Raw genomic sequence first — 22419 nt, 5'->3', positions numbered from 1 at the left:
CTCAGGAACCTCATTCAATACATCCTCCCACATACTAGCATCTAAGATCTTAGAGATGGAGAACAGGGGTGACCAGGGGGCCATGCTATGGTCTTCATGTTGTATGGGATGGCATAACAGGATTTTCTGATTTACCAAAGTCAGACTTTGATGACTTCACCAAATCATCATCTTCCTACAGATTGTTGATCACAGACCTCCCTGTATGTATCTTCTGGAAGAAGAACAATGAGTACAATACATCCTACTCCATAGAATGGAAACTGGACTGGAGGATGCTTTGAAGACCTCTAAAGCAATGAGTGAACCTTGTTGGCGCTTTACTTCTTAGAGATTATTCTTGACATCAACCTGTATTGACTGTAAATGGAGCAGATTCTGCAGCTTTTGGGAACTAGATGCATTTCCCTCTGTTTTCCCTCTTGCTTTATGAACACCTTTGAGGATTAAGAATATCTTGATGTTCGTGTTGATTGTTTCCCAGCAGAGTGCCAGAGTTCTCCAATCTTTGAAATCTCACTTGAATTGTCTGACGTTTTCTAGAGTCAACAGACTCATGTTCAATTTCCATGACCCCTTGCCAACCCTCTGGTTTGCTTGTGGATGACAGTCATCATGCAGAAAGCGGTAGTCAGAGAAGAACACCAGCTTAATACCTGTGGATCTGATGGCATAGACATGGGACACAAACAGGAAGTCTGTCCTCGAATGGACTTGTTGAAGATGTTGTACAATTTGGCGTCTTTTCCAGTTGCCATCAGGAGATGGCATGCAGTTTGCTATCAGTGCTGCTAGATCATACAGCACCAGTGATGATGTTGTTGGAGTCACCAAGTAGAATGTTCAGTGTGGACATTGCCAGGTGGGAGCTACTGAAGAACATCTAGTTGTCCACTGTTTTGAGATGAAACATACACATAAAGTAAGTGGAGTAGAAAAAGTTTTGCACATTTCATTGCTACAAGGAGGTGCCAAAAAGGGGAAGTCATGGCCTGGTGGTAATATCACTGGGCTGTTAATCCAGGTAATGTTCTGAGGACCTAGGTTCAAATCCCACCACAGCATATGGTGGAAATTGAATTCAATGAAAAAAAAATCTGGAATTACCAGCCTAATGGTGAACACCCCACAGGTTGCACTTTTTATGTCAATGCGTACAAGACAGATTCTACTGTCAGTGTCACTGTCAGTCACTAAACTTCTTTACAACATTGTCTCCTTTGCAAGAGGTTCCACATTTTGCAAAGATCCTGCCTTGAAAGTCATTCCATCACATACTTCCTCAACAACTGCTCACATTCCAGTAGTTAAATCTCTTCACCTAAGACTGAATCAGTGAAGTTGTACTCCACCACCTACTCACAGCTCTTTGGCAAAAAGTTTCAGTAAACTGGCACTGCCCCTGGAGTGTGTCCAACCTCCAACATTTCCCAGCAGCTCAACTGCTTATTGGCTTCCTTTATCCTCCACTCCCAACTGCACTGAACTTCCAGGGACTTCTTAATTGGCTGGAGTCTGAAAGCAGCAGAACTGTTTTGATTCAAAACTTCCCCAGGTACAATTACACAGGCAAATTGAAATCAGACCCTTCTTAAGCTTCACACATCTATGAAGACATAACCTGCTCTGGACTGTCCTTTATGGTTTAGCATCCCCAATTTGCAGTTTCAAATATGAGCTAAAGAAATAAATGCATCTTACAGCAGTTCAAAGTTAACTGAATGATTGTTATTATAATGTTAATAGAGATCAAATTCACAAACATTTCTCTGGAATGTCATTATTACAAGCAGTGCATAGACAACATGGCTCCAGTTTTTCAGCTCAATAAGCCCACCTCCCTTTTTTTGATCTTATCTTCCTAGCAAGAACCTCTTAAAGGAACAGAGCCATAACCTATCAACTGTAATATTTGTATTTATCAAATATTCTATAATTAATCTTTGGTCTCAAAACTAAAAATGATATACCAAAATTCACAAACACTGGCATACGAGGAAAAAGAATATGTTTCAGGCTTGTAGGGAGACAGAACTATGAAAAACGTAAAAGTTTGAGTCTGATTTTGAGGATTGTTGAGAGAGATGTTATTCTTTCTCTGTAACAATCAGATAAGTTTATAATATTCATTGTTCATTGGTGGTGTTTAAACATTGAGACCTGGCTATTGGCACACGTTGCAGGTATCCACATTAACAAAGGTGTTCTGATCTCCCATTAGAAAAACTAAAGTGCCATCACAACAGAAGTTGCCCTGAGCAACCTGTAGGTTCTTCACAGCCAGAAGTGAGCTGAGTGGCCATATTCCTGCTCTAACTTCCAAGTCACAAATTCTCAGCGCCTAGTCGGTAAAATAGGAAACTGCATATTAATGAGGCAAGATCTGTGGTTAATAAGTTCATGGCAGGCAATAATCCTCTTTAATGTGCAAATTGCTACTGCCTGGTGAAAACTTGCTTCAATGCTAGCTGTTGCATAAAAGATGCAGTGAGTTGCTCCCAAACATAAGATAGGTTTTTCTCAACTTTTCATTTGTTCTGCCAAAACATCTGCTATATCCCACATTGTTCAGGTCCCAGCTCAGTGTTCTAGCTCAGTTAAAGATATTTTCTCTCAAATAGAAGTTCATCACTTAATGGAATTAAAGACTAATTGCCCTTATTTTTACCTTCATGGTAACATTAAGATAGGATGATTAAATGTTTGGCCATGGAATTTTGTTTAATAAGTCCTAAAAAAGTGGAGAGAGAAAACTTTGAGAGAGGGGGGATGGTTGAATGGAGTTTGAGATGGGCCAATAAACAATGGTTTTAGTTTCCATGTTGTTTAATTGAAGGAGATTTCAGCTCTTGTAGAACTGGATATATGATAGGGGAGGTGATGGCCCAGTGGCATTGTCACTGCTCTGTTAATCCAGCAACCCAGGTAAAGTTCTGGGGATCCAGGTTTGAATCTTGCCAGATGGTGGAATTTGAACTCAATAGACATCTGGAACCAGGAATTTAATGATGACCACAATACCACTGTTGAAAAACCTATGTGGTACCTTTAGGGAAGGAAACTGCTGGCCTGCCTGTGTGTGCAGACACAAGGTTGACTCTTAAATGCAATGGCAATTAGTGATAGACAATAAATGCTGACCTCGCTAGTGATGCTGTTATCCTGTGAATGAATTTTTAAAAATGATAACCAGACTGAAAACACAGAGGCAGTGGAAGGGCCAAGAGAAATGGTGGTGAAAAAGTGCTGAATATTGTCAATGTACACATGAATCAGATACCTTGTCTGTGCACGATATTGATAAGGGGCAGTTTGTAGATGAAAATCTACGGAAGTCGAGGATAAATTCTTGAGGAAGGTGACTGATGCAGAAGCAGGAAGAGAAGCCATTACAGAAATGCACTGGTCATTTTCTAATCAACCTGTTCAGAGATGTTATTACACTGCTCTGGGGCAGGTGGGACTTAATCATAGATGTCCTGGTTCAGAGGTTGGGATACAACCACAAGAGTCTTTGTGCGCTAGTTATAACTGAATAAGAAAGAATGGAAGCACTTGGACCATGGAGGAGTGTTAGCAGATCATGGTTACAGTCACAGAGAATGCGATTTATTACTTTGATTAAGGGGATTGCAGTGCTGTAGTGGTGACAATCTAATTGGAAGTATTTATTCAGAAAGGCAGATTTATAGGATGACAAGATGTCACCTTGGGAGAGAATGACAGAACTTGGAAGAAGAAAGGAAGATTGGAGTTGGGTGATTTAAAGAGGGGAACAGTGGATGTTTTGATGAGGGGTATTATGAGAATACGAATGCAATTTAAAAAGATAGGGGGAAATAGTATCTGAGGAAAGGGAAACTCTACAACATCAAACGTCTTTTAATTATTCCTCTGGACTTTTGATTTATGTTTTTGTACTTTTTGTTGAAACTTAACTGTCTTTGCAGGCTTTCTGTTTCTGGGCTAGATATGTTTCTTATTGGCAGTAGAAAAACAGGAAAACAACACACACGGACCAAATATTGAACTGCAGAAGTAATCACCCCAACATCCACAAATGAACCTGCATCAGAACATTACACCAGTGAGCCACCACACACTGCTCAGAGGAACTACGCAGAGCAGAGAAAAATCATCTATACAGTGAATTCAAAAAGAACGGGTATCCAATGAACACAGTCCGCAGATTTTCCAGCAACAAACCCAAACAAGCAGACAAAATGCATCCAGAAACCCTAGCCACTCTCTCCTACATCAAAGACATCTCTGAAATGAATGCCAGACTACTCAGATCCCTTAGCATCATGGGAGCCCATAAACCCAACAACATACTAAAACAGCAGCTAATGAACTTGCAAGACCCTATACAGACAATAAGCAAAACTAATGTTATTTACAAAATACCATGCAAGGACTGTAACAAACACTACATTGGTCAAATAGGCAGAAAACTAGCCAGGATACATGAACATCAACTAGCCACAAAACGACATGATCCTCTCTCACTAGTATCCTTATGTACAAATGAGGAAGGACACCACTTCGACTGGGGCAACACATCCATCCTAGGACAACCAGAGACACACATGAGAATTCCTAGAAGCATGGCATTCCAACCAGAACTCTTTTAAAAAACACATCGAGTTAGACCCCATTTGCCACCCCACTGAGAAAAAGAACAGGAAATGACATCACCACATTAAATGATGTCATCATAGGAAATGACATCACCAACCCAAAGAAACCCAAACAGATCATTAGAAAGCAGGAATTATTAACAGTGCCTGGCCTGGAAGCCCACTGAAGATGTTACCTAGTAGGGTGATGAAATGTCAGGAAATGAACCTTCCAGCTCAGCGAGCAAATGTACATCCAGAACCTCAACCTGAGCTACAAATTTTCTCAAAACTCACTATTGAACAGTATGGATAGTATCTGAGTTGCTAATATCACCAGTTGTTGTCATTCACTGATATATATTGATAAACAACCTATAATATCACATCAGTGGAATACATTATTTTGGCTAATTCTTTGGTAAATTGATCACATACTGTAATGAGAAGCAAACTTAATTTAGTTTAGTATAAAACAATAACTTATGTTTATATAATGGTTTTAATGTAATCAGACTACCCAAGGTGCTTCATTGATCACTGTCCAACTTGTAGCATCATACCCATGTAACATTACATAAAAATGCACTTTTTATAACCTACACTGCAACGTTTAAAGGCAAGCATCCAGTATGTCTTCTTAATTACCCTATTAATCTGTTCTGTCACCTTCAGCGATCTGTGGACAAGTACTCCAATAGGATTTTTAAATCCAGTAAGTAAGTAAAAAAAAAGACAGTGAAGTATGTAAAAATAGATTAGGTCAGTTGACCAAATGCTTGGTCAAAAAGATAGGTTTTAAGGAGTGCGTTAAATGTTGAAAATAAAGGTAGAGAGACAGATGGTGTAAGGACGGAATTCTGAATCTTGGCACCCAAGAAACTGAAGGCGTGACCATAAATAGTGAAGCAATTAAAATTGGAGATGTGCAAAAGACCAGAATTACATGAGCATATCATCTCATTCTAACATCAGTGGTAGTGAAACTACTGGAGAAAACAGTGAAGGAGAAAATTTACTTCCATTTGGAGAGGCAAGGTTTGGTCAAGAATAATCAACACGGTTTTGTCAGATGGAGATCGTACCTTACAAATCTACAGAATTTCTTTCAAGGTGGATGAGGATAGGGCAGTTTATGTAGGTTATATGGATTTCACCAAGAGTTTTGACAAGTTCCCATATGGGAAACTGATCAAGAAGGTAAGAACTCCTGGGATCCAGGATAATTTCCAAGTTGGGTCCAGAATTGGCTTCATGACAGAAGATAGAGGGTGCTGGTAGAAAGCATTTTATGATGTAGCTGAGAATGTGGGGGAATGGATAAGTAAGTTTGTGGATGACACAAAGATTGGCTGGGTTTTCCACAGTGACGAGGAAGGTGTTAGGTTACAGGAGGATATATACGGATTTGTCAGTTGGGCAGATCAGTGACAGATGGAATTTAACTCTGATAAATGTGAGATGATATACTTCAGAAGAGGAAACAAGATAAGTGTGTACTCAATGAATAACAAGACACTTGTAAGCTAAAAGGAACAAAGGGATCTTAGCCTGCGTGTCCAAAACCCTGAAGGTGCCAGGACAGGTTAATAGGGTGGTTAAGAAGTGAGATGCTTGCCTTTAATAGTCAGCATGGATTATAAGAGCAGGGAGGTCATGTTGGAGCTGCACAGAACTTTGATTCGACCATTAGCTGGAATGCTATGTGCTATTCTGGTCATATGAAGGATGTGAGTGCATGGGGGGGGGAGGGGGTGCAGAAGAGATTACCAGGATGTTACCTGGGATGGAACATTTTAGCTAAAAAGAGAGGTTGGATGAGCTTGATTTGTTTTCTTTGGAGCAGAGACCCGGAGTTGGGGGGTGGGGTAGCATGATAGAGGTGTATAAGATTATAATGAGAATGTGTATAGAGTAAAAGCAGGTGGGGAAAGAGTTAAGTTCTGAGTTTTGTGAAACAAGAGAATCAGCTGAGCATGACTCAGATCAGATCAGAACTTGCAATTAACAGTGGGGTGCTGGAGGCAAGGGTAATGGGTTAATAAGGTGGAAAAGCATTGTTTATGTAGAGCCATTTAGCAACATTAGAGCCATTTAACAATATTAGAAGCATTCAGTATGTAAGATCAGTTTAACAAGGTGAAAAGTATTCATTATGTGAAGCCAGTTAAGGTTAAGAACATTCATTGTGCAACATCAGATGGCTTAATCTTTGCTATTGACACTCGCTGATTGTAACGGTCATCCAATCAATATGCATGTTGCCTTATCTGGATGCTCCTCCCTGTAAAATGACTCTATAATTCATTAAGAAACTGCTCTTGCAGAGAAGATCAAGAACTCATGTCTCTGTGCACATGGGTGTTTGTTCTCTCTCCCTCCAGGGCCTGGAATAAAGATGAAGGAGGTAAAACTATACTGTGTCTCTGAGTGTTTTCCTTCAACTGAGCAGGGGTGGGGAGCAGGATGGCAATATTCAACTGGGGGGGATGGGATGACAAAGAGGGGCATGGACAGGGTGAATAGAATACAGCTGTTCCTCTTAGGTGAAGGGTCAATAAGACAGGCTCATAATTTTAAAGTTAAAGGTAATAGGTTTAAAGGAGATTTGAAGAAAATGGTTTTCACCCAGAGGGTGGTAGGGTCTGGAATGCACTACCTGGATTGGTAGTTGAGGCAAAAAAAACCTTATTACCTTTAAAAAGTAATTGGATGAGCATTTTAAGTGTCCTAACATTCAAGTCTATGAGCCTAGAATGGAAAAGTGGGACTAGTATAGGTAGTATCTTTTTTTGTCAGGGCAGACTTGATCATCCAAAGACCTCTTCTGTTCGGTATGCTTCTATGATTGATACATATTTCAGAGGATTGTGTGATTGGAAGAAACTAAGAGATAGGGTGGAGGCAGGCTGTTGAGAAATTTTAAAACTAGGATGAAAAATCAAGTATCAAGCAATAGTTTGAACAGGAACAAATGTTGCCCAGAAAGCACAGTGATTACAGTTGAATTCTGTTTTCTACAAGTTAAGACAAGGATAGCAGAGTTTTCAATGACTTCAAGTTTATAGAAGGCAGAATATGGGAGACCAGTTCATTGAAGTAGTTAAGTCTAGAGGTAATAAGAGCAAGAATGAGGTTTTCAGCTTCATGTAAAGTGAAACAAATGAATTCAGGTGCTGATATGGAAGAGGAATGGTGCAAATATGTGGTCAGAATATTGTGTCTGGGTCAAATACAACAACAATTTTATGAATGGACATATTAAAGCAATATGGATATATGAGGCTTTTGTTTCTACTCTTGTTGAGTTTTATGCTTATCAAGCTGATTGATATCTGCATTTGTTAAAGGAACGCTTATATACGTTTAGTATTATCAGGAGCACTCCCAGGACAAGCACAACTCACATCATATAAAGGCTAAAACATACTCTCCTGCCATAACAATATTCACCAACATCATCAGAAAAGGTTCACAATCTTTTGTGATTTTTTTTTTATTTGTGTTTACTATTTCCAACAAGCAACCATTGACAATTACTGCTAAGTTATGAGAAATCTTGTGTTATGAATTTATGTCTACAAGCAACTGGGTTGATTAAATCCATTTCTCTTGAGATTCCTTAAAGACAGCTGAATTCAGATAGGTCTCTTTCTGATCTCCATCCAAGGACAACTAACGGAAAATTGAAAGGAATACATAGAAAAACAATTGCTAAGCAACTTATCTTAACTCTCAAAAGTGTTGCAAAGCTTGCAATAGATTACTTTGAACTGGGAAGTGGGGAGATGAGTACAGCATTAGTAATTGGGGATTCCATAGTTAGGTGACAGATAGGAGGGTCGGTGGGAACGAGAGAAACTCACATTTGGTTTGTTGCCACCTAGGTGACAGGGTTCGTGATGTCTCTGATTGTGTTTTCGGGATCCTTCAGGGGGAGGGGTCCACATAGATACTCATGACATAGGTAGGAAAAGGGATGGGATTTAAGACAGCAATTCAAGGAGCTAGAGTGGAAGCTTAGAGCTAGAACAGACAGAGTTGTTATCTCTGGTTTGTTGCCTGTGCCACATACTAGCGAGGTGAGGAATAGGGAGAGAGAGGATTTGAACTTGGCTATAGGGAAGGTACAGGAGGAAGGGTTTTGGATACTTGGTTAATTGGGGCTCATTCTGGAGTAGGTGGGACCTCTACATACAGTATGGTCTACACCTGAACCAGAGGGGTACCAATATCCTTGGGAGGACATTTGCTAATGCTATTCGGAAGGGTTTAAACTAATTCAGCAGGAGAATGGGAACCTAAATTGTAGTTCCAGTGTCCAGGAGGTTGAGAGTTGAGGTCACAAGGGTTTGCTGCCAATCAGAAAGTGTCTACTTCAATACTTCTACTTAAAGGCAGAGATTGATAAATTCTTGATGTCACAAGGAATTAAGGGCTACGGGGAGAATGTGGGTAAGTGGAGTTGAAATGCCCATCAGCCATGATTGAATGGCGGAGTGAACTCAATGGGCTGAATGGCCTTACTTCCACTCCTATGTCTTATGGTCTTCGTGCCAGGAGCATCTGGAATAAGGTGGGTGAACTTGCAGCATGGGTTGTTACCTGGGACTTCAATGCTTTGGCCATTTCAGAGATATTGATAGAGTAGGAACAGGAATAGTTGTTGCAGGTTCTGGAATATAGATGTTTCAGTAAGAACAGAGAATATGGTAAAAGAACAGGAGGTGTGGCCTTGTTAGTTAAGGACAGTATTATGGTGGCAGAAAGGATGTTTGAGGACTCGTCTGCTGAGGTAGTAGGCTGAGGTTAGAAACAGAAAAGGAGAGGTCACCCTGGTGGGAGTTTTCTATAGGCCTCTGAATAGTTCCAGAGCTGTAAAGGAAAGGATAGCAAAGATAATTCTGGATAGGAGTGAGCGTAACAGGGTAGTTGTTATGGAAATACTATAGTTTGAATACTTCAGATGGGTCAGTTTTGTCCAATGTATGCAGGATGGTTCCCTGACACAGTATATAGACAGGTCAACAGGGGCAAGGCCACATTGGATTTGGTACTGGGTAATGAACTTGGTCAGGTGTTGGATTTGGAGATAGGTGAGCACTTTGGTGATAGTGATCACAATTTGGTTATGTTTACTTTAGCGATGGAAAGGGATAGGTATACAACGCAGGGCAAGATATATTGCTGAGGGAAAAGCAATTATGATGTGATTAGGCAATATTTAGGATGCATAGGATGGGGAAGGAAACTACAGGGGATGGGCACAATTGAAATGTGGAGCTTATTCGAGGAACAGCTACTGATCGCCCTTGATAGGTACGTAGTTGTCAGGTAGAGAGGAAGTGGTTGAGCGACGGAGCTGTGGTTTACTAAAGAAGTTGAATCTCTTGTCAAGAGGAAAAAGGAGGCTTATGTTAGAATGAGATGTGAAGGCTCAGTTAGGGCGCTTGAGAGTTACAAGTTAGCCAGGAAAGACTTAGAGAGCTATAAGAAGGGCCAGGAGCAGATATGAGAAGTCATTGGTGGGTTGGATCAAGGAAAACCCCAAAGTTTTCTATAATTAAAAAATGATGACAGAAAGATTAGGGCCAATCAAGAATAGTGGTGGGAAGTTGTGCGTGGAGTGCGAGGAAATGGACAAGTGCTAAATGAATATTTTTCATCATTATTCATACTGGAAAAAGATAATGTTGAGGAAAATATTGCGATACAGGCTACTAGATAGGATTGAGGTTCACACAGAAGAGGTGTTAGCAAATCTGGAAAGTGTGAAAATAGCTAACTCCCCTGGGCCGGATGGGATTTATCCTGGGAAGCCAAGTAGGTGATTGCAGACCTTTTTGGCTTTGATCTTTATGTTGTTATTGTCGACAGGAATAGTGCCAGAAGACTGGAGGATAGCAAATGTTGTCCCCTTGATCAAGAAGGAGAGTGGAGACAAGCCTGCTTATTATAGATCTGTGAGTCTTACTTTGATTGTGGGTAAAGTGTTGGGGAAGCTTATAAGAGATGGGATTTAAAATCATCTAGAGTGGAATATGTTAATTAGGGATAGATAATACAGTTTTGTGGAAAGTAGGTCATACCCCACAAACCTTTATTGAATTCTGTGAGATAGTGACCAAACAGGTGGATGAGGTAAAGTGGTTGATGTGGTGTATATGGACTTTAGTAAGGCATTTGATAAGGTTCCCCACAGAGGCTTGGGATCGAGGGTGACTTAGTGGTTTGGATCAAAAATTGGCTAGCTGAAAGAAGGCAGAAGGTGGTGGTTGATGGGAAATGTTCATCCTGGATCAGCCTTTTTCCTTGGATGGTGATGGCTGACACAAGGGGACACAGCTTTAAATTAAGACAGATGTCAGAAGTACTTTCTTTACTCAGTGAAGTGCACTGCCTGCAACAATAGTAGGATCTCCAGCTTTAAGGGCATTTAAATGACCATTGGATAAACATGGATGAAAATGGACTAGAGGGGCTTCAGATTAGTTCCACAGGTTAGCACAACATGTTCTATCTGGCCAATTCAATAGCCAATTGTGCATGGTCAGATTGTACACAGCAATTGCTAGATGGATTTAATCTATTATTAAACAAATTGATTTAAGGGTAGAATGTTTGCTTGGACACATGGAGACCTACACATAATGACAGTATTCTTTTATTTAACATCTTTACAAATCAGTGGAACAATTAGATGGACCTTAGTTCAACATTTCTTTGGAAGGATGGGACCACTGGCCAATTGCTCAAGACTTGGAGACAATGTTACTTTCTAAATCAAGCTTGCATTTAATATCATGTGAGATTGGATTTGGACAGTAAAATACGTTATAATTACGGCCAAGGTTACATCTTCGTTAAACTAGATTCCAAACATTTTTTTTTAGGTGTATCTGAATACACATGATTTCTAACAATTACTTCAGCTTTTGGGTCTATGAATACTTTGTAAACAATTTTTATAAACATTTTTTGATTAAATTAAAATTACCTCTTGGACAGAGAATTGATGATAACTTTGGTAATAGAGCCATGAAAATCAATAAGATCCCAAGTTTAATTTCCCAAGCTGTGCTTAGATGCTGTAATCAGCTCAGTAATAGGAATGCTACAATTGGTGTCAATGTACTTACATTAAATAAAGGACAATCATCCAAGATTCCTGTTCTTCATTTCTATCCATTGTGTCTTGGTGAACGTTTACAGATGCTGATGCCCAATTAAGGGTCACTTCTATGAGTCCGTGCAATAAATTATCTTTGTAATTAAACTGTCACACGGAGAATAGTCATTTAAGAAAAGTATTGCTGTGCAACAATGGTCTAGGAACTCTGTTCCCTTCAGAATGGGAGAGAGAAAAAGAAGGGAATTAACCTGAGGTGGGGAATATGTGGAGATAAATGTAATTATTTTCATATTAAAAGTTACTCATGATTCTGCATACACTTCTCAACAGCAAATTCGCAACAGAAAGTTGTATGAGGCTCCGATTTAGACTCTATGGTAGACAAGGAGGAGGCTGGAAGAACACAGCAAGCCAGGCAGCATCGGGAAATGGAAAAGTCAACATGTTGAACTACTTCTTTGGGTTGATCAAAGGAATTGAAGGAGGGGGAGGGGCTGGGAAGGGAGTTGGGGATGGGAAGGGAGGTTATTTGAAATGGAAGAACTCAATGTTGAGTCCTCCGGGCTGTAGGCTGCCCAGGTTGGAGATGATGCATTGTTCCTCCAATTTGTGGTCTGATTCGATGTGGCAATTGAGGAGGCCAAGGATAGTCATGTTGGAAAGGGAGTGGGAAGGGGAATTAAAATGGGGGTGACTGGGATTCAGGTCGGCCACCGCAGGCCCAACTGAGTTGCTCAGCAAAACGTGCACTGAGTTTACATTTAGTCTTCCCAAAGTAGAGAAGACAACATCGGGAGCACCGGATACAGTAAACTAGGTTGGAGGAGAGGCAGGTGAATCTCAGCCTCACCTGGATATACTGCTTGGGGCCCTGGATGGAAGCGAGGGTTAGGGCTCTGTCAAAAGTCCTGTTAATAGTTTTCAATATTAGGTTTCTCGTTCTTTTTTGTGCAGACTATATCCTCAAGAGATGTAAGATATATACCTTAAACAAACTTGCAATTCATCTATTAAATACAGAATTTTTTTCATGTAGTTTAAGTCAATAATAGTCATAACAATGAGATGAATGAATGTCTCATTCTTCTTTAGCTCACCCTTATCCAGAAACAGTACAGAATAGTCATCAGTGCATACATCTCAACCTTAGAAGCAATGGATAAGACCAAAGAAGTATTCTACTTCTACATTAATCATTTGTTGTCCCAAATCCCAAAGATAGACACATTTATTTTATTCAATGAGAAAGTGAGGTCTGCAGATGCTGGAGATCAGAGCTGAAAATGTGTTGCTGGAAAAGCGCAGCAGGTCAGGCAGCATCCAAGGAACAGGAGATTCGATGTTTCGGGCATAAGGCCTTCTTCAGGAATGAGGAAAGTGTGTCCAACAGGCTAAGATTAAAAGGTAGGGAGGAGGGACTATGGAGATGTGATAGGTGGAAGGAGGTCAAGGTGAGGGTGATAGGCCGGAGTGGGGTGGGGGTGGAGAGGTCAGGAAGAAGATTGCAGGTTAGGAAGGTGGTGCTGAGTTCGAGGAGGAAGAGAGCTTCTTCAAGGAAAATTCAATGTCAATGGACCCAAAGACACTGCAAAAAAAATGTTATTCAGCCAACCTGCAATCTTCTTCCTGACCTTTCCGCCCCCACCCCACTCCAGCATATCACCCTCACCTTGACCTCCTTCCACCTATCGCATCTCTATCGCCCCTCCCCCAAGTCCCTCCTCCCTACCTTTTATCTTAGCCTGCTGGACACACTTTCCTCATTCCTGAAGAAGGGCTTATGCCCGAAACGTCGAATCTCCTGTTCCTTGGATGCTGCCTGACCTGCTGTGCTTTTCCAGCAACTCATTTTCAGCTATTTTATTCAATGCCAAAGTTAGAAGGAACACAATCATCTGGAAAAATAATTGGCAAGAAAGCTGTATGGAAGGCAATTTCCAATGAAGCCCTCCTCCTAATGAAATGTCTGGAGCATGGTCTGATCATAATGAATGCTATTTTGTCAGAGGTACCAATACAAGACCTTATGCGACACCCTCATACTGAACAATGTACATATTTGTCCATGTCATCATCAGATTGCTGAACTATAAGGATGTCCGCATCATCCACACTGTGACTAAAGCATGACTGCTGCAGAAAATTCAATGTCAACGGACCCAACGACACTGCAAAAAAATGTTATTCAGCCAACTTAGCATCGCTCAGTAAACAGGAACTGCTGAATGATCATTGTGCTTGCTCTGCTCTGAAAATCATTGCAAGCAACATCTTTGAGGAGATCCTAAGCTTCTTCATGAGGAAACAGAAAGACTAATTTCATGAGTATTGACCAGGAAAGTGAGGAGCTGCTAAAATGTAAGGGCAAGGTATTCTTGAGCTGGAAACATCATCAATACCTGAAAGAAAGAAATGAGTCTATAACTGAAAAAAAGGCAAAGATCTAACAAAATACTCAACACCGAAAGAGTAGAAGGAATGCAAGAAATCCAGAAATTTGTTGACAGTCATGAAGGGTATGGGTTTTTCAGCACAATCAAGACCTCAGGGTCTACAGTTGTTGTTAGGAAGTTTCCTGAATATAGGGTGCAATACTCCCCCCATATTCAGGAACATTTTGCTGGTGTGGAACTAATCTACAAGATGAATGGGAACTATTAGCTTACATCCCTCCAGTTTAGAACCAAACCAGTATTCGGAAGACACCTGCATGTTTGCACTATACTCTGAAGATGAGATATTTACCATCATCAATGTATTCATGGAGGTGTATGTGAGAATAGTCCTTAAGCTGAACTTCAAGAAAACAAATGTCTTTTACCAGTCTGTACAAGATAGTCCCTACAACTATCAAAATCTATTGCAAGACATAGGACGACATGAATCAATTTTCATATCTTGACAGCCTCTTCTCAGTAAGGGCAGCTATAGCCAATGATATTCAATATTGTCTCCAATGTCCCAGCACTGCCTTTGGCTGTCAGAAGAACAGAGTATTTGATAATGAAAATCTCAAGACTAAGCACATGAGTTACAAGGCAACAGTGTTTCCAGTCCCCATTCATGTGTCAAAGATGTGGTCAATGTACAGCAGATACCTCAAATCCCTTGAGAAATATTATCAGTGAAACCTCCATAAAATCCTGCAAAGTTAATTGTGTCCTTTCTCAGGCTAACATCTGTCACATCTGTGGTGCATCAGCTGTGCTGGGTGGGTCACATTGTCTGCATGTGTAACACAAGATTCCAGAATAAATTACTCATTCTGAGTTTTATATGGCAAGTGATTACCAGGAAGGCAGGGCAAATGCTTAAAGGATGTCCTCAAGTTACCTCTTAAAAATTATAACATTCCCACTGTCACCTGGGAATCTCTCTTCCACAACCACATGAAGAGCAGAAACATCCATGTGTTCCCACTGTGAATGCCCGAGACGGTTTAGAAATCTTGCAAATTGTAATTCTTTACCTTTTTGAACGTGCACAAGCACAAATATAGGCAGAAACTTGAACATCCCAAAAACCTCCATAGCTCCATACAGCTAGCCGTGGATTCTTTTGTGATCTCAGGAGTCACAACTTCAGAGTGAAAGAAAACAATCCTCAGTCTCCAAAGACTGCCTGAGATGCAGAGTCAGGACAGTAAGCCTTGTTCCTCTTGAAACCAAACTATTTAATATCAGCTTACTAAATGAAGCAGTTATATTAGTTATTAATAAAGAGAACTATAAAAATAATTCCTATAAAATCTAGTTTTTGTGTATCATTGATACATTTATTTAACTGTATCTGTATTATTATTATTATCAGCTGCAACAACAACTTGTACCTCTATGGCAGCTTTAATAATGCCACAGGCGGATTTAAAGGAAAATTCGAACGCCTTACCGCATTTTTTATGATTCCAAACGGTTATATTAGGATAGGTTGTCAGTAAGTAATGCTATTTAATTTAATGGAAATTAGCAATTTTATCTTTTCGTGTGCATAGATTTTTTTGTGTTGACCGATGTTGAACTCCTGAAAAGCACAAAGTGGAAATTGCCAAGCCACGCGTCACATTAAGATGGAGGTTGTGAATAAGATCTATCAACTACAACGGGCAGCTATTCAATTCCAGGTTGAATGTGTGGAAGCACTTCCGGGTGGTTGCTGGGCCAGAGACGGTGGGATCATGGCTGCAGACGGGTTGCAGGAGCAGGTTTTAAAGCTGCAGACTCGCTTGTCAGAGACTCAGGAATCGAAGAAGGTAAAGAATTGCAAGTTGCAAGATTTCTAAACCACCTCGGGCATTCACGGTGGGGACACAGCTCGAGAAACGGGGGAACGAATCTTAACACGAAGACATTTGACTTAACACCTGGAAAACCAATGATCGATCCATTGAATAATACAGTCCAAGCATTGGAGAACTAGGGGTCAGGCCAAGGGTCCTTTGCCTGGATGTTTATATTTAATCTGAGGTGTTAATCAGCTTGTTTTATTAATTTTACATCTTCACTTTCTGTTTACAAAAACAAAAATACGCGTGTGTCTTCACTCTGTTGTGAGTGAAAGTGATGACATTGCATTCTTTGATTCTTACAGGAGCCCCCATTTAACTGAATTAAGTAGAACTGGTTAGTATATTTAAGAGAACAGAAATGTTTTGCTGCCACGTTGACTTTAAATGTAATACTTACAATTTTTTTTAATTTTACAAACCATCCAGAACATTTTTGATGGGATTAATTCAATTTAAAAAAAATTGGTAATGAATAATTAAGTGATGGGCAATGGATAGAGTAAACGTATGAAATGGTGTTAGTAGATAATTTTGATAGCTCTGCATTTGGAGATCTCAAGAATGTAAGTTATGTATAAAGAAAGTTTGTTGATTGCTTAGTTGAATTCTGATGATTTTTAAAAAATTGAATTAGTGAATCTTATATCAGTGCTGCAATTTGTTCAGTGTAGGATGCTGAGCAGACAGACTCTCTGGCCTAGCCTCTTGTAAATATGAAGTTCATTGAAAAATTTGCCATGTCATAACTGGTACTAAATACCATTCATTCATCACCTCTTGGCTCACTGACCAGCATTGAATTAAACAATGGCTTAATTTTCAAATTTTAATCCTTATTTTCAAATTTTCATCCTTTCTTTTCAAAACCTTCAGTAGTCTAGCCCCTTCCTGTTGTACAATGTAATCCAGCTCCACAATCCTCTGGGAAATTTCACGTTTCTTTAATTCATGACTATTGAGCTGTGCTTTTAGCTGCCAGACATTTAGCTTTGGAATTCCTTTCCCAAAACCTCTGATTCTATCCTCTTCCTTTAAGATACACTGGAAAAGAGACTTCATTGTTGTAATTTGTCCAAATATCTTTTTCTGGCTTGGTGCCCTGTTTTTGCACTATAATACCTCTAAAGTGCCTTAATGTTTTGTTATGTTAAAGGTACTATATAAATGCAAATTGGTTTTATAAAGGGCAACTATTTCCACTTTCTCTAATCAAAGGACAATGTGATGTTATAACAGCAGCTTGCCACAGTTGTATCTCTCTAAGATGTGGCAGAATATGAAGCTTCTGTCTAAAGGTAAAAGTTTTAACTCTTAAGATTTGTGCTTTGCAACTGGATTTCAATTTGTCTTTATTTTGGGCTTTCTCATTCATTCTTTTCTTATTTCTGTAGTTTCTATTTGTCAGAAATTGCAGACTAGATCCCCTTTTTGAAGCTGATGTCTTTGATTTAAGTCCCGCCCATTTAGATGTAGTACTCCAATAGTTGTATGTTATAAATTACAAGGAGTAAAGATTGCACCCTACGTTAGAAGCCATACTTTGCTGCAATATGTTGTAAATAGGGCATAAAAATCAAATTGGATCTGGATCATTTTAATCCTAAACTAAATTTAATCTGCTATTGAAAGGGTAATGTTTTAATCAACTGTATGAATGCTTCTACTCAGTCCTAATCCCCACTCCTCAGCAGGATAGCTGGCAATCTGGAAGCCAAGTGTACTGTAACAATTTCAAAGATGTCTGCATCAATGCTCAAAGCAATCTGGCCATTTTGGGGATATTGTAATAGTCTATAATGGATATTGAATTCTACCATCAGTTAAGTGATTATGTGTGCCCTGAGGGTAATCTTGTGACTTTCATACATCTCTAACTTGTGAGGCCAGGTTAATGTTTATTGTTGTTTGAATGGCCAGGTGAAATACATTACGTTCAGTCTCCTAATGTCATAGAGGTGTATAGCATGGAAACAGACCCTTCCGTCCAACTCGTTCATGCTGACCAGATATCCTTAATAAATCCAGTTCCATTTGCCAGCATTTGGCCCATATCCCTCTAAATCTTCCTGATCATGTTGTGATGATGAAGCTCCTTTTAACAAGGTTATGTTATGCTTGGTTTTTTTTTCAGAGAGGTTGTAAAAGACACATACTCTACAAAGTCTAAGTTGAAGGGTTTAAGGGCCAACAGATACTACCTCAGGCAACAGGCTTTCAAGTTTTTTTGGAGAAAAAAGACGCATGCACAATGAAAGGGGAGCGGCCAGTTCTCCAGCTCAGTTTTACTCTGGTTTGGTTTTTAGCAGTAGTGTTGAAAAAACTGCTGGATCTTAAAGAAGCAGATCCGTGCTGATCTCTCTCTGATTTCTTTCCCATAAGAAGCTGTGTTTGATTTTACCTTTTGTGCCAAGAGGTGCTTATATTTGCTTGTTGCAAATATTGGGAATAGCATCATTTAAGTTGGTATAATTTGTTGGGTTTTTGGATGGGTTAAGTTATTTGGTATTCTGTTCTCTTTTGTTTCATTTGGTAATCTTGTAAATAAACTCTGTTTTGTTTAAAACAACATGGTTTGACCAGCTACGTCCCTCCTGGGATATCTGTGTTACATCTGCTTAAAACAACTAGCAAAGTTAGGGTCTGTGACACTTTCTTGAAATGCTTTGAAGGGATCTGGCCTTGTCGATAATAATACACCCATCCAGATGCCTTTTGTGAGGTTTGAAAATGTTGGTGGGCATTCTTCTTTCGCAGTTTAACAGCAAAATGACATTGACTGCTTCAAAAGGCATTTCGTAGTCTCACATTTATCATATTTTATGATCTGACAACTTTGAATTCTAATACTGTATTTTGTTTTACTGATTCCAGATTTTTAAAACTGGATTATTTGTGAACTCTCATTCCAAGGATTAATAATCCAGTATTATAACCACTGCGCCAGTGTACCCATGATAAGCATTGTAGGTTTTATTTCCAGACTTGGTGTGGAGCCTTAATTCAACTGGAAATGTTTTCCAAAGAGAGGGCAACTTATTAATTTGGGACTGATGAACATCACAATCAGATTTTTGAGTGGAAGAAATATGTGTATTTGTAAATTCCTTGTAATATGAAAATATTTTAACTCATCCTGATATTGACCTTTTAATTCTCACTGCAAAGTACTCAGTCAAAAGTTTTAACATTTTGTCTAATGAAAAGCCATTGATCTCAAACATTGTGTATTCTTAGTCCATTGATGCTGCCTGATGTGCTGAGTATTTCCAGCATTCTGTTTTTAGTACATGGATTTTAGCATTGTTTGTTTCCATTTTTATTATTGGATACTTTCTAAATATAGGTGAACAAAAGTACTCATGTGTGAATAGTTGTCCACAAGGGATCCCTTCAGCAGCTGTGTTTGTAGGATTGCTTTATTGAAGAGCTACAGTTGCCTAATTAGACTGAAGGGTGAAGTCCTGATAAACATCTGCCTGGACTAAGTGTAAAACGGCTTTGCACTATTCCAATTACTCCAGTTTATAAAGAGAATTTATTCCCGGAAAATTGATTATTTTTCCAAAATTGAGCAGTAGAATAAAGTTAAAAGGCAACTAGTGGGCTGGGAAGAAATTGCAAGTTGGTATGCAGTCAAGATTCTGATGCCATGCGCACATCACATTATTATCTTTCACTTCTACTACAATCATTTTTATACAGTCATTGAAAAGAACTTTTTTGAAATGCAAAATTGCTGATTGTCAATTGGAAATTACAGCAAAAAAAATTGTAATTTGATTTGTTTGTAGGACATACATTCTGTTTATCATTTAAGTATAGTTTTAAAAAATGCTTTCCTGATGATCCAAATAGGGAAGATTAGTTCTGACAGACCCAAGAAAGATGTGGAAGGTTCCGCTCCCAAGATTCAGTTGTTTCTGAACAAGTTGATATGATTAGCTACAGGTTAAATTCACAACACTGGTAAGATGGGAAAGAGAAACTTGCTGTCTTTCTGCTCTGTTATCCAGGGCCATCTGCTGGAAGTACATATGGATAAAAGATAATGTTTTGGCTATATGTGTTCCCTTGTTAAGTCACCTGTTGACAATTTCACTCTCTGAGCATGTGTAAAAGTGATGTTTTCTAAGAAAAATGTCATCTGCTTACTCTTTTAAGCAAAATGTATTGCTTCACACTTGCTGATGTTGAAATTAATTTGGCAATTAAATGCCCATTCTGCAAACTTGTTAATGTCAACTTGTACTATTTCATTTTGTCTCCTTCATTACTAATGACATCTATTTGGTGTCATATTTAAATCGATAATCCAAATCATTTATACACAGTGACCAACAGTTGTCCCACAAGAATCTTTACGGAACATCACTTCATACCTGTAGCCAGTCTGACTGACTGATTATTTTCTATTTTGTCTGACATGGAAGGAGTTCTGATTTGAATTATTTTCCAGTGCTTCAGTTTTGTTTCTTGTTGTCGTATGCATTATCTGAGTTCATGGCTGACACACTGGGGATTTACAGGAATGATGGTTTATCTCACCCCGCATGTCAGTGTGCTCGCATCTTTTTGAGGCCTTTTAAATGATCACAGTGTCTTCCCGCTTGAAACTGAAGTGCATGTAGGCTTTCCCATTTGAAATAGGAATTGCGTTGAACATTCATGTGGAAGGATAATGTATGCCATATAAATCTTGTTGGTTTGTTTGTGCTGATGAGAATTTTGGATGTTCAAACAGTGATTGATATAAGTTGAGGTCTGCCATTACACCATTTGTTGAGCAGGCCTTGTTTCCTCTGGGGTACCTGCAGAAAAACAATGAACAGCTGCTTCGAACCTTGGGTTGAGTGATCAAACTGTGTGCTCCTCTTACCAAACATCCTAGGCAACTATTTCAGTGCAATTGGTCAGTAAAACTATTTACTGTATACCATCGCATTGAAAGCTATACCATGCTGTAGTGTTACCTATAATCACTTGGAGAGAAGACATAGTGATCCGTTAGTAAGAGAGCTGGTGTTCAACTGCTCGTCTTAGCTAGCTGGAAGACTCAGACATTCTTTTTCTCTTGATTTTGAAATGGGATACAAGGGACTCAAAGAAAGCCAGTTTTGAACATGTAGTAGTGTCAGGTTTACTGGTACAGAAAGGACTACGTATTTTTATTGAAATGATTTTCTGCACTTTTTTTTTAGATCTGTTAGGAATACCTTTGTAAACCCAATCTGATTTATATTGTATTTCTTGATTTTGTGGTTGCCTTGACACCCTTTTAAAGGAGAAAAGATACTGAAAACTGGAATCGGGGAATATAACCTGGCTTCCATTTCCTCAGGATTGTAAACAAGTATAAAAATCTCTTGAAGAACCGAGGAAGTGGTAGAGGTGGATAGCACAACATTTTAAAACCGATTTGGACAGGTACATGAATAGGACCAAATGCAGGCAAATGGGGCTAGTTAAATTTAGGATACCTTGTCAGTATAGGCAGGTTGGACCGAAGAGTCTGTGTTTCTGTGTTTGTGTTTTTGACACTGACTATAATTCTATAAGTGTAAGTGTTAGGTGATCTGATGTTTTAGAAAGAAGTACACAGTTGGAGTTCTGTAGCTGCTTTCATGACCCCAGTTTGCCCTAAACATTTTACAGCCAATGCAGTACTTTTCGAAGTATAGGTACTGTTGCAATGTCGGAAATGAGGCTGTCTGTTTGTGTCCAGCAAACACCCATAAACAGTTCTGTGATGATGATGATGACCAGATAATCTTTTTAGTGGTTGTTGATTAAGAAAAGTAGTGGCTAGAATAATTTAAAGTCAATTTGAGAAGACAAGCTGATGTGCCAAACTTGAGGTATCTGTATCCATGTTTCCCTGCTTACAGGGATTAATGCTATGGGAATATTTTCATTACCTGGGTTTGATTGTCATTATAGTTACTCCTATTTAGTTTCCCACAGAAAGTCCATGATATTCAGATTCATTTGAGGCAATGATGATATGTTGTGCTTTAAACAGCTGGTTTTAAATGGTGTACAGTGTTAAAGAAGGACAAGAAACATTGATTAAGAAGTACACTGTGAAACTTGAATTCTGTTTGTGTTTTGTGAGTAGCATTGTTACTGTTCTAAAAGGCAAAATTCTTGTGTGTTAAAAATTAATAATATTAGTCACCACATTTCTATGTAAACTGAGGTATGAGAAATGCTTATTGTTGCGATATAAGCAATTATTAGTGAATCTATAATAATCACTTGATATTTAACACAACCATTTCAGATAAAGCAATTATGCCCTTGATTTTTTTTTTATTTTGCTTTGTATTAATAAAGAGGGACATTTTTAAAAATTCTGTTTGATGTTTCTAGATTTTTGACAATTA

The 22419-nt window shown here is 39.1% G+C and overlaps 1 protein-coding gene across 1 annotated transcript in view; it reads left to right on the top strand.

The window, feature by feature from the left end:
* The first annotated feature begins 15916 nt into the window (after nt 1-15916).
* Nucleotides 15917-22419, top strand: part of eloa (elongin A) — a 51665-nt gene continuing 45162 nt past the window's right edge. Inside the window, exon 1 of the mRNA XM_060847344.1 lies at nt 15917-16000. Within this exon, the coding sequence (XP_060703327.1) occupies nt 15926-16000 (75 nt within the window). The 5' untranslated portion in view covers nt 15917-15925. The remainder of the gene's footprint in view (nt 16001-22419) is intronic.

Source organism: Hemiscyllium ocellatum, chromosome 30 (genome assembly GCF_020745735.1).
Source record: "Hemiscyllium ocellatum isolate sHemOce1 chromosome 30, sHemOce1.pat.X.cur, whole genome shotgun sequence".
NCBI classification, from domain to species: domain Eukaryota; kingdom Metazoa; phylum Chordata; class Chondrichthyes; order Orectolobiformes; family Hemiscylliidae; genus Hemiscyllium; species Hemiscyllium ocellatum.
This window is presented reverse-complemented; position numbering and strand designations above follow the sequence as displayed.